This window comes from Bufo gargarizans, chromosome 3, assembly GCF_014858855.1.
Source record: "Bufo gargarizans isolate SCDJY-AF-19 chromosome 3, ASM1485885v1, whole genome shotgun sequence".
Classification (NCBI taxonomy): domain Eukaryota; kingdom Metazoa; phylum Chordata; class Amphibia; order Anura; family Bufonidae; genus Bufo; species Bufo gargarizans.
Window position 1 is genome coordinate 52,600,096 of NC_058082.1, and position 13,703 is coordinate 52,613,798.

A 13,703-nucleotide genomic window follows, 5' to 3' on the forward strand; every position below is an offset into this window, starting at 1 on the left:
CCGGGGCGAGCCACCATACACATTAGACAGTTGGCCGTTCAAGACTTTGCTCTTATGTGTATGGTCATGTTTAGACATTAGGAGACCTAATAAGTGCAGGCACCAAGAGCTAGGGATAATGCATGAGCCAGGAGATCAGAGAAGAAATCCAAAAAGTATATCTCTTGTTGGATCTCCTCACTAATCACCTGGCTTTTATACTAATCAGTGCTTCTAGTGCGGCCATCATTCTTCAAATCTACTTACAATCTTATGTCATTACCTTATTTCCACTGATTGTTTGGATTGTAACTAAATTGTCCACTTTTGGACAAACTGCTTGGAAGTCCTTCCTCCCCGCCCTCTGTAGACGTGCTAGGAACCTCCACATCACTACATTTAGACCACATTAGGCTTTCCTTCCTGCAGTCTGACCTTAGTCAACCAACAGTGCTCTATGGTGTCCGATTCTTTAGGGTGGTGCATTCACACAACCGTATTTGAGGAAATACAGATTGGACGAGGACTCATTTATTTCTATGGGACCACAGAAAATTTGGATAGTACACAGGTGTCACCGTGTGCTGTCTGCATCTGTGCACCCGAGCTGCAAATTATAGAACATGTCCTATTCTTGTCTGTTTCGCAGACAAGAATAGGCATTTTTTTCAATGGGGCCCAAAGAAAGTGCGGGATGTACGTGTGAATGCCCCCTAAAGCCTCATTCACACATCCGTATTCAAGTCTGTGAAAAGGTGGTCAGTGATGCCTCCATGAAGATGTCCATGAAGGATCCATGTATGGTCTGTCTCATCCATGTTTCACAGACACTATGGAGCTGAAAAATTATTTTAAAAAGCATCTCTTCCTAATAATCCATAAAACATGGACGAAACACGGATGGCATCTGTCTTGCATCCTTGGTTTTCACGGACCCACAGACTATAAGGCCTCGTTCACATTTCCGTTTTTCACCGACGCGTGCTGTCTGTATTTTCTGCGGACAGCACACGTACCCATTGATTTAAATGTGTCTGTTCACATTTCAGTATTTTCTTACTGACCGTGGGTCAGTAAAAAAATAAAATAAAATAAAAATATAATCAAGGAGACGTGCACTACTTTGATCTGTGATGCGGACCAAACACGCCCATTGAAGTCTATGGGTCCGTGAAAATCACCAACACATGGATGGCATCTGTGTTGTGTCAGTTTTTCACTGAAGACTAATAAGAAATTCTTTGGAAATTAAAGGGCTTCTGTCAGCCCACTAAACCATTTTTTTTTTTTATAATAATAATCCCTACACTGCGAGCTAGGGATTATTATTAACCAAAAAAAAAAAAAAAAACGGTTTAGTGGGCTGACAGAAGCCCTTTAATTTTCAGCTGAGCAACTTCCATGAATTACGGATGACACACGGATGGTAAAAACAGACACATGGACCAACCACGGATCCTTCACGGATGAAACATGTACGCTTTTTTAGTTGTGACACTGATACAGAAATGTCAACGAGGCCTAATGGGGGTGAAGGATCCGTGAACAAAATACGGAATGCATCCATGGTAAAACACTGATGTGTTTGTGGGTACGTGTGCTGTCCATGAAGAACATGTACAGCACGAACTTTGTGCGTGGAACACTGACGTGTAAATGAGGCTTTAGGCTACATGCACACGACCGTATGTGTTTTGCGGTCCGCAAATTGTGGATCCGCAAAAAAATAAAAAAATGGATGACGTCCGTATGGCATCCGTTTTTTTTGAGGATCCATTGTAACAATGCCTATCCTTGTCCGCATCCTATCCGCAAAAAAAACTGAACGGACACGATTTGGGTGGATATATATGAGTCTATAAAACCTTACAGTACCTGATCACTTCCAAGATGTGGTTTATGTGCTTATTAGGAAATTCTTTTCTTTTTCCAAGCAGTGGGCCATTAGATCTGATTGTTATAACCATGCCAACTTGCTGGCCGATATGGACAATGTCCACTGATTCATCTGACCTTAAGCTTTTACATGAGTCGATGATTGGATGGACAGACATTTGTACAAATGTTCTTGCCTGATCACTGTGTGTGTGTGTGTGTAAGGCCCCTTTCACAGAAGCGAGTTCCACTCATTGGACTTGCAGGGTGTGTCCTGACCTCCCAGCACTGACCGGGGTCGCAAAGCATTATATTGATTTATGATGCCATGTAACCCTTACAGTTCTAGAATGTATTGGATAACACTGACAGCATCAATATAATGCTATGAGACCCCCGTCATTGCTGGGAGGTCAGGACGGGTACTCTCGCTGACACACGCTGCAAGTCCAATGTGTGGAACTCAATCGTGAAAGGGGCCCAGCAATCAGCATACAATCAATCAAATTAGATTAGAGCTAAGGCTACTTTCACACTGGCGTTTCTGGGTCCGCTTGTGAGATCCGTTTCAGGGCTCTCACAAGCGGCCCAAAACGGTCCAGTTAAGCCCCAATGCATTCTGAATGGATAAGGATGCGTTCAGAATACATCAATTTGGCTGCGTTTGGTCTCTGTTGCGTTTTTTAGATGGTCACTAAAATGCAGCTTACAGCGTTTTGGTGACCGTCTGACTATGCAGAGCCAAAACGGATCCGTCTTGACTTATAATGTAAGTCAATGGGGACGGATCCGTTTTTTCACTGACACAATATGGTGCAATTGAAAACGGATCCGTCTTGACTTACATTGAAAGTCAATGGGGAACAGATCCATCTTGACTTAGACTTTTCTTTTTACAAATAATGCAAATGGATCCGTTATGAACGGATACAAGCATTTGCATTATTGGTGCGGATCAGTCTGTGCAGATACAAGACGGATCCGCACCAAACGCAAGTGTGAAAGTAGCCTAATCTGCAATCTGTAGGCAGCAGACTGGCCATAGACCCTACAGGGAATTTTCCTAATTGGCTGATACCCTTGGGGCCACAGGCCAGGTACATAATGATCTGATGCTCTCAGCATTAATTAATGCTAGAGGCATCGGGTACTTATGCACATGGCCGTTTGCCCCAGGTGCCCTTCTGAATACAGTGGTCCCTCAAGAAACAACGGCCTCAGGATACAATATTCTCAACATACAATGGTCTTTTCTGGAACATCGTAAGTTGAAACCAGACTCAACACAAAATGCCTCAGAGCCAAACAATCAACATGGCGATTTTACTGGTAAAACAGCTGTATTGGTTGTCTAGGCGCTCCTCTGCGGTACTAAATGTTCTGTACTGCCCCCTGTCTGTGCCAGGATGAGCTACTCCTTTTCTGGTATATGTATGTATTATGCCAGACCCTGAAGAAGCTCCTGCCCTCATCATAGAAAGTGACAGCTTCCAACATCTATTCCTGACTTTTTTACTTAAGGACTTGCTTTATATGGGTTGGTTATCGGCGTATTTTTCTTAAAACGTAACTTTTTCTTATTATGGGATGATATTTTGGGCTTTGGTATCAATTACTGGTTTTACACAGAATTATGGACTCCAGCTACAATGGTTTCAACTTACAATGGTCCTTCTGGAATCAATTAATATTGTAACCTAAGGGACAACTGTATAATGGTATTGTCATCCTCGGGGACGGCAGTATTTTGTGCTGCACTAATGTATTGCTTGCCCTTCCTACCTCTGTTGCCCCACCTATCAATTTGAACCTGCCTACAAAATAGGGCAGTTTTTTTTCCCCCATGGCTACTTTAAATTCCCAGTCCACCCCTGCTAATCTGTAATCTAGATATTCAAGGCCGATTTTCATTAAAAGGGTCTTCCGACATTTTAACACTGAGGACTGGTCATCAGTATCTGATCGGTGGGGGTCCGAAACCCGGGGCCCCTGCTGATCAGCTGTTTGAGAAGACATTGGTACCGCTGTGAGCGCCGCTGCCTTCCTACAGCTCACCAAGCACAGTGCCGTACTATCGCACTCATCCCCATTCACTTCTATGGGGCAGAGCTGGTCCTAGGCCATGTGACTGATGAACGCGTCATTACTCGCCTAGGAAAAGCTGCAAGAAGGCTGCAGCGCTCACAGTAATGTCGGAGCCCCACCGATCAGATACTAATGACCTATTCTGAATAAAATTATGGAAAACCCCTTTAAGCATTATCAGTTGCCACTATGAATGGAAGATATCAGATACGAATGTAGCACTCCACACCATTAGTACCCCCTGCTGTACTTATCAGGTGCCTTTGGGTTTCTCATAGAAGACATGCAAAATATAGACTATAATGAATGTCCCCAGACTCCAAGCCTTGTGAAAGGATCCATACTAACCTGTAACAGTATTTTATTGCCATCATGATCTTCCGTCTGCCATCTGCCCTCGCTGATAGGGCTGCACTGGTTGGGCAAGAGAGGAACAAGCTGTCCAAAGTCTTTTACCCTAAACTCCAGTAAAGAGGATTCCAGGGGCAGAGGGGTTTGGCCTTTAAGAAGCCTCTTTAAAGACAATTCTATTTCTATGTCCATATTGGAGTAAATAGGAAATACACAAAAATCAGCTTTTTTCTTCCACACAGATTTTTTCAGTATGAGTTCATACATTTTCATCATGTCTGTAAAGTTCTCGTAACTGCAATATATAGTAAAGCGGATAATTTCCTTCCCATAATGCACCTGCCTGATGGCCCATAGAGGAGTTCCACAGGCCAAAGTGAAAAAGTCTTGATTGCACGGCATATAAGGGAGGAATTTGCCATGGACGCGCTCAGTGTGATGGAATTGCCAGGGAGGTTTTTGGAAGCATTTGTGGACACGCAAGATCTGATCCTCCCCATATTCCTCTTGCAAGAACAAAATGATAGCAAGAGCCGGTTGAGAGGTAAAGCTCGGCTTCAGCTTCTTTTTCTTGGAAGTCCTTCTTTCAGAGACACGGAACAACTGCAGGTCAGGGTGGATCCACGCTAGGACTCGGTCAATAGCTCCTTGGAGACATCGGGATTCACTGGGGTCTGCAATAATATGGATGCTGACGAGGAATGGGTCCTGGACATCATCTACGGAGAGCTCACCTAGTGAGATAAACGCATAATAGGAATTATTCAATCTGATTCATAAAAATGGCAGTCCTAGATAAATGTGTACACAACGTCTGTGTTGTTAGGCTGATCTCTTCACTGGTGCCTATAATTACAGAGATTGTGGAGGTCCTTTCCTTTTTCTGGTCGGGGCAAGGACGTGGTCACCTAAAGAGCTGCAGCCAATGACTGGCTTCAGCAGTGGTGTGTCCCCACTGCGGAGGCCAGTCACTGGCTGTAGAGGCACACAAGACTATGTCGATATCCAGCCAGAAGAAAACAAGTTAGGGACCATAAGATGTAAGAACTGGATCCAGCACACAGCACTGAAGCAGCAGCGAGCAGGTAAGTATGAATCGATCAACGTGCCATGCAGGATAAGAAATAGTTAATTATTCCTGGACAAAAAAAAACCAACAACTTTAAAGGGCTGCCTCACTTTAGCAAATAGCATTTATCATGTAGACAAGGTTAATACAAGGCACTTACTAATGTATTGTGTTCATATTGCTTCCTTTGTGTTTTTTTACACACTGAACCAGGACAGGAGCTGCAGCAAATGCGTGCCTAGGTGCGCTCCCACTCCTGGCCACCAGATGCCAGTGCTTTTTCCTATAGTGTGCAAGCACGACCACTGCTGCTGGACTGCAGGGTGGTCGTAACCCCTTGAAAGAATGCAAGATGGCTGCAGGTCTTTATTTCTAGGCCATGGACTGTTAATTATGTGAGAGACCTGGCTGTGGACCGTAAACAGCTGAAATATCATCATTACAATTACATAATCGTATGTATGTATGTTCCTACAAAGGTTGGGTAAGTGAGCACAACACTTTAGTATAATTAAGCCCATGGTCATTTCATGTACACTTCCCACAAAAAGCCAAACTGAACCTAGAGTGGCAGCTAGACCATAGGATGGCCGGACAGAAGACTAGAACCTTAACCTTGGCATCAGACTCACTTTGCATGCTGGGAGACGGCAGCAATATTGGTACAAGCCAGCAACTGGGCCACTGAACCACAAATCCATGTACACGTCGGCACACAGTGATTAGTACCTATTACTTTCTGGAGAAAGACACCACCTTTCCTAATGCAATCAGAATAACTCCCTGGATCAACGACCCATCTCTAAGAGCTATAACCTGTAATATCATTACACTCCAGAAATACATCAAGGTAGGGTTGTCACGATACGAAAATTTTGATTCGATTTCAATACCATAAAAAAATATTGCGATACTCAATACCATGCGGAAAAAAATAAACACACCAAAAAATGCCGTGTGCATTCCGCATTTTATGGAACGTCCGGCCCATAATAGAACAGTTTTTATTTTTTCTGTTACGGCGTTCACCGCATAGGAGATTTTTAAAAATATTTTAATAGTTTGGACTTTTCAGACCTGGTGATTTGGAGTCGCTTCATATGTAGTGTTCTGGGCTTTCTGCACTCTACGCTCCACCAGAGCTGTCATTCAGAGGAGAGGGGCCTAGGCATGTTCAAAGCAGAGCACTGCACATGAAGGAACCACCTCCTGGGTACTTTTGATCACAGACATGGAGCCATGGCCATCACCCCAGGTATGTTTGCTTTCTCTGTCACCTATATAGCACTGTTAGCAGTTTTAAGAGGCCAAAACTGCTGAAAGATTTCTTTTAGTACTTTTTATTTGTTGAGGAAATATGATTAATATTAGGTCTACCAGATGTCTTCAGAAGATTGAGATGTCTCAGATGTGAGCTTTGTAGATGGAGACAAGGTATTCTCATTCCACCACCACTACTCACTTGTCTCCGGCTGAAATCAGTGATGAACTAATTAAAAGTCGGAAAGGATAAGAATTGGGAGCTTTGTGAGATCTGTCACCAGCATTAGTATTCAGAGGCAACATCTGATGGTGTCATCGGGACTAGATGGTAAAACAAATAGCTTCAGAAGACCACCGGAGAACTGCACAAAGCCATCATTAGGAGCTAGAGTTACACAGACAGCAGAGAAAATCCGCTTTCGTTGAGCGCTGGAAAAGCTGAATCTCTTGCCAAGATAAAGACGCGGCATAGCTAATCAGCTTGTTAAGTAAAGTACTGTACACTCGGGATATTACAGAAGCCCCTCATAGTTTTTTTTTTCCCACCTGCAATTAAGTGACTTCTATTTGGGAGAGAGACGATGAAGGCACAGAGCCGGGGTATTCATGTCATGATTGGAGGTTTACAAATTCTTTGTTGATGGGAAATCTTTGAAATCTGTTCACTTAAAGGGAACCTGTCACCGGGATTTTGTGTATAGAGCTGAGGACATGGGTTGCTAGATGGCCGCTAGCACATCCGCAATATCCAGTCCCCATAGCTCTGTGTGCTTTTATTGTGTAAAAATAACCGATTTGATACATATGCAAATTAACCTGAGATGAGTCCGGGACAGGACTCATCTCAGGGTAATTTGCATATGTATCAAATATTTTATTTTTTTACACAATAAAAGCACACAGAGCTATGGGGACTGGGTATTGCGGATGTGCTAGCGGCCATCTAGCAACCCATGTCCTCAGCTCTATACACAAAATCCCGGCGACAGGTTCCCTTTAATGCGTTGTGTTGACTTTTCAACACATCAGCAAGACGAGAATCAAGGCATCCATAGAAATTACAAAAATCTGTAAACCTTAATGCATCATGGTGCTCGGAGCTAAAATCCTTGTGTCTATGGTATTCACACGATTATTCAGAACCATAAAAACATTTTGGACATACTTCCATATCTACTAAAATTTAGGAAAAGATCAACAAGAAATTTCACTATACAAATGGATACAGAACACTTGGAACTATTTTCCATGGCGAAGGTTCTCTCATTGTTTTTTGTACAGCACCAATATCGACTACTGGGCTATTCTCCTTAAAGGGGTTGTCTAAGGCTGGTTTCACACGGGCGTTGCAGGAAAAGATGCGGGTGCGTTGCAGGAACATGCACGATATTTCCGTGCGAGTGCAAAACATTGTAAAGCGTTTTGCACGCGCGTGAGAAAAATCTGCATGTTGATACCCAAACCCGAACTTCTTCACAGAAGTTCGGGTATGGGTTAGGTGTTCTGTAGATTGTATTATTTCCCCTAATAACATGGTTATATAAGGGAAAATAATAGCATTCTTAATACAGAATATATAGTAAAATAGGGTTGGAGGGGTTAAAAAAAATATATATTTTTTTTAACTTACCTTAATCCACTTGTTTGCGCAGCCCGGCTTCTCTTCTGTCTTCAGGACCTGGGTAAAGGACCTGTGGTGACGTCACTGCGCTCATCACATGGTCCATCACATGATCCATCACCATGGTGATGGATCATGTAATGGGCACAGTGACGTCACCACAGGTCCTTTTCCTCACAGATGGAGGCAGAAGAGATGCCGACTGCGCGAACAAGTGGATTAAGGTGAGTTAATTTTTTTATTTTATTTTTTTAACCCCTCCAGCCCTATTGTACTATATATTCTGTATTAAGAATGCTATTATTTTCCCTTATAACCAAGTTATAAAGGAAAATAATAATGATTGGGACCCCATCCCGATTGTCTCTTAGCAACTGTGCGTGAAAATCGCACCGCATCCGCACTTGCTTGCAGATGCTTGTGATTTTCACGCAGCCCCTTTCACTTCTATGGGGCCTACGTTGCGTGAAAAACGCACAATATAGAACATGCTGCGATTTTCACGCAACGCACAAGTGATGCGTGAGAATCACCTCTCATGTACACAGCCCCATAGAAATTAATAAGTCCAGATATAGTGCGGGTGCAATGCGTTCACCTCACGCATTGCACCCGAGCGGAAATCTCGCCCGTGCCTAAGACTTTTTATATTGATGGAATATTCTCAGGACAGGACATCAATATCTGAATGACTGGGATCTGATTCCTGGCAACTCTGCTGATCAACTGTTTGAAGAGGCCTCGGGGCCATTTACGTTTACCAGTCACATTCAAGTGAATGGGGCTGAGCGGCAATACCAAGCACAGCCCTGTCTAATGGACGCTGCTGTGCTTCGTAGGCTGCGAGGAGGCCACAGCGCTTACTCCTCAAATAGCTGATCAGCGGGGTGCCAGGAGTCAAAGCCCTGTTGACTTGATATTGATGACCTATCCTGAGGATCGGCCATCATTATTAAACACCAGGAAACCCCTTTAAGGCTACTTTCACACTAGTGCTTCTATTTTCCTGTATTGAGATTCGTCATAGGGTCTCAATACCAGAAAGTAGCCTAAGGGACTTATACCAAAGACTATTGACCCAAAAACACTAATTCCTCATCACTGGTCTGTGTAAAAGGCCCATTGATCAGCCAACAGAAATGCAAACTGCTGGCATAAAAATGATCTTTTGTCAGCAGCACATCTTCCTGTGAAAACAGGGGCCCGATTGTTCACGTCGTCGCTCTGGCAATTATCTGTCATTGATGACGGACGCTAGTTACTGAGCAGAAATCTGCCCATGTAACGAGCCTTAGTCAGGAATTCCTTTTTTCCATCTATACTCATCTTAAAGGGACTGTCCAGTTTGAACAGTCCTTTTTGTTAGTGTGTCCCCCTGTTGCTGAGCGGATCACAGGATCTCCTAATCTTGTGACCCCCAGCAGACAGTCTAATCTGTGGAGAAACGGAGCAGCAAGTGTTCATTTCCCCTACAGTGCCACCAATGGAAATAGGAAGCATTACATCGTACCTGTTGAAATCAATGGGTTCTCTTCTCTGGTTAACAAGATGAAGACCTCCAAAAACGTAGAATTCCTGTGACCAGGGATTCCTGTGCTTTTAGTGTTGTTAGGGTGTATTCTCATGTTACATATACATTTCTGGGGTTGTTTGGGGGGCAAACACATGGATTTTTGAAAGTCCCATTCAGATGCAAGGGACAGTCAAAGAAATATCTCAAATTAATCTGTAGTGTGTGAATGTAGACTTATACTACCTTATCTGGGCCTGCAGCAGTACAATAAAACCATTAAAGGGTATTCCGGTTACCATAAACATAACGTATGTTTTAGACTAATTCATGATCAATAATTTCACATATTTACAGTTCTGTAGTAAAAAGTAGTTTTTCTTCCTCTGCTTCCCATAAATTACCAAGGCATCGACCTGTAGTTCGGAGCCTTTGTTAGGTCGAGCATGCTCAGTGTGTGGCTATCAATAAATGTCTTGAGAAACAAAGGGCGTGTCAGTGTGCTGGAGATTACTGGGTAGAGGGGGCGTGACCGGACTGTGATATCAGGCAGCCAATCAGTAACCAGCAACACTCACAGCAGGAAATTGTGGGGATTGGAGTTATGTGAGGGAAGATCAGGCGCCATGACACTCAGTGTTGCAGGATCACACAGGAGCTAGACAAATGGACTGCAAGGTAAATGGAAGCTCTGGGTCACAGCTTGCAGCCTTGGACCTTTCATGGGTCAGACATTATGAAATGACTAGCAGGATATGTACGGAATTGTGCTTAGATTTAATATTGCTTACTAGTTTGTCTGGGCGCCACTCAATTCGCCCGCTATGCCCCCCTGCAGTTTTCCCAGCTGGTATCCTAATGAATACCATCGGTACAGGGAGGAGGAGACGGCCCTGTTTCTCAGTAGCGCTGTCCAATCGCAGCCAGGTAGAAGGTGGGTTTTTTCTTCTCCCTGGCTGTGACGCTCTCCGCTGTGATTTGCATATCTTAAAACTTCATTTTTCTCAGCAATGCGGACACATATGAACATGGGACCAACACAGATGCCTTCAGCTGCCAAGTGCACATGCAACAGGTCAGCCAGTGTCATAGGTACAAAACTGCTGACAGATGCTCTTTAAATGTCAGCTTATTGTGTGTTCAAAACCCAAACGGTGTGAAGACCAGCAATGACTTGGCATAAACTTTTCTTAAATGTATCAATATACTGGAACTGAATGTAATAAAGAAATCGGGTTATGCTCAGCCCGTTCCCTTCTTTACACATTTTTTAGTCTGGAGTTAAGCAGAAGACTTTGAGGGCATTACTAGCTTACTCTGTGCTCTCCACAGTATCCAGACACGCTGGATCTCAAACATTCATTTAGGAAATGTAGCAGAGCAACTAACCAGGTTTCCGTCTCTTTGATTACTACTAGAGATGGGAACCGGCTAGGAGACTGATGGGGCACTCCTATAGCACATCAAAGAATGAAGCCGCCCTCAACTTCCTGAGGATACATCAATCCATTGCCACAGCCTTTAAACAGCTTTTCAATAACGTTCCCCTAAAGTCGTGGCCAAAGGTTTAGACTATGAATGATGTCGACTAAGAACATCTGCTATAAAGCTCGGTTACATTTTCGATATAACACAAAAGCTGCCAAGCATCACACTGGGGAATGATTTAGTGATTGAATAGGATTTGCATGATGCAGACTGAACCAGGATTTGGTATCAATGGTCCGCAAGGATGAGAAATCTATCAGGCCGGCAGTTTATTTGGCAGTAGAGATTCGCTGTAATAGGCACAAATGCAAACAGGTGAAAAGGAAGGATACACCTGTGGCAATAGTTAAGAGCAAACGGGACATTACGTTTCACCTGCAACAATCCAAATACATCATCTGAAATATTCAGGCGCATTTCAAGCTATTTGTTCCATGCGTCTTGTAGGGTGAGCCGTTTTTTCGCCAATAAAATTTTCCTTCCTAGCTCCAAGACTATATGTGGACTGTCACGTGGCTGGTCTTATGTCGAGAAGATCAGATGTAAGGAAGTATGTAGATATATACTGTACATCATGGGTGTCAAACATGCGGCCCGCAATGAATATCTTTGTGGCCCGGCAGTCTAGTATCTCTGAACATGAGCGCGCTGCTATCGGCGCGCTCATGTTCTCTCAGCAGCACAGGGAGAAGGAAGCTGTCCTCCCTCCCCCTGTGCTGCTGCCGCTGCCACCAATGAGAAGAGAGGGGGGGGGGGGGGGCGGGCGCACTACGCCACCAATGAGGAGAGAGGGGCGGAGGAGGGGCGGGCGCACTGAGCCACCAATGATAGGACTATTCCCATTTCCCACACAGAGCGGCGCCCAGCGATGTCTCAGCACTCACCATTAGTCCTGAGCGCCGCTCCGTTTGCCCGCAGTGCCCCATTACTGTCTCCTCTCCTGCTCCACATGCTGCTGATTACTATCGGAGCGATGGGAGGAGACATCAGCTTCACTAGTGGGCGTTCCTTCTCCCTGCGCTGCGATTGGACAGCGCTACAGCCAGGAAGAAGGAACGCCCACTAGTGAAGCTGATGTCTCCTCCCATCGCTCCGATAGTAATCAGCAGCATGTGGAGCAGGAGAGGAGACAGTAATGGAGCACTGCAGGCGAACGGAGCGGCGCCCAGGACTAATGGTGAGTGCTGAGACATCGCTGGGCGCCGCTGAAAGTCAGTCTTTAACACAATACAGGAGGCGGGTGCCGGCAGCAGAATCGCATTGCCGGCACCCTGCCGCTGACAGGGAGCTGCGATCAGAGGCAGTTAACCCCTTAGGTGCCGCACCTGAGGGGTTAACTGCTGATCTGCCAGTACCAGCCTCCTGTATAAAGGGGTAATTTATCATTGGTGGTGCAGTGTGCCCCCCCCCTCAACCCCCCATCCCATTAAAATCATTGGTGGCACAGTGCGCCAGCCCCTCTCAACCCCCCCAGTATTAAAATCATTGGTGGCAGTGGCCACAGGGACCTCTCCCCTCCCCCTCATTGGTGGTGCAGTGGCAGCTTCTGATCGGAGCCCCAGCTGTGTAAGCCTGGAGCTCCGATCAGTTACCATGGCAGCCAGGACGCTACAGAAGCCCTGGTTGCCATGGTAACATCCCTGATGCTGTGTGCACAAGGCACAGAGCAGCAGGGACAGTGTGAAGTCCTATTCACCCTGATAGAGCTGAATAGGACAAGGGATGAAAGATCCCAGGTTCTCGCCCCTAAGGCTACTTTCACACTTGCGTTCAGAGCGGATCCGTCTGAGACGGATCCGCTCATATAATGCAGACTGTGGATCCGTTCAGAACGGATCCGTCTGCATTATATTGTAAAAAAAAAATATTATTTTTTGATGCGGCCCACATAAACTTAAATTTAGTTTTTTTGGCCCATGTTAGCCTTTGAGTTTGACATGCTTGCTGTACATCAATCCTAGGATAGGTCATCCATACCAGATCAGTGGGGGGGCTGATTTCCGACACTCCTGCCAATTGGCAATTAGAACCACAGAGCCTTCTACTGTGCAGTGGCCATATCTGGTAACTGCAGCGCGGCTCCCGGGTGCCAGATCTTCTGACAGCCAGGGATCCCGAGGAGATGACAGAAGTGGCTTTTTTCCACTTCTGCCTTCCCCATCTACTGGATTCGGCGATGTGTCTGAGGCAGCGCACAGCTACCGGGTCTGGGTCGTGGCAAACCCTGATCAGCTCTGGATGTGTACAATGCCCCCGCAGGGAGGTTGTTTGGATTCCCAAGTTAGGCCTCTTTTACGCATCCGTGATGACATACGTGACAAGATGGTCAGTAGTTTATCCGTGAAGATGTCTTGTCCATGTTTGGACCATCTGTCCGATTTTTGCGCTCATCCCTATCCTATTTTTTTACAGAACATCTTCTAGCAACGGTGCGTAAAAACCACCAAACAAAAACAGGTGGC

General features: G+C 45.0%; 1 protein-coding gene across 3 annotated transcripts in view; it reads right to left on the reverse strand.

Annotated features, from left to right (window-relative positions):
• Positions 1–13,703, reverse strand: part of FAM124A (family with sequence similarity 124 member A) — a 68,245-nt gene that overhangs the window by 5,264 nt on the left and 49,278 nt on the right. For all 3 annotated transcript variants that reach the window (XM_044286488.1, XM_044286487.1, XM_044286489.1), the window contains one exon: positions 4,288–5,024. In XM_044286488.1, coding sequence (XP_044142423.1) covers positions 4,288–5,024 — 737 coding nt within the window. The remainder of the gene's footprint in view (positions 1–4,287; positions 5,025–13,703) is intronic.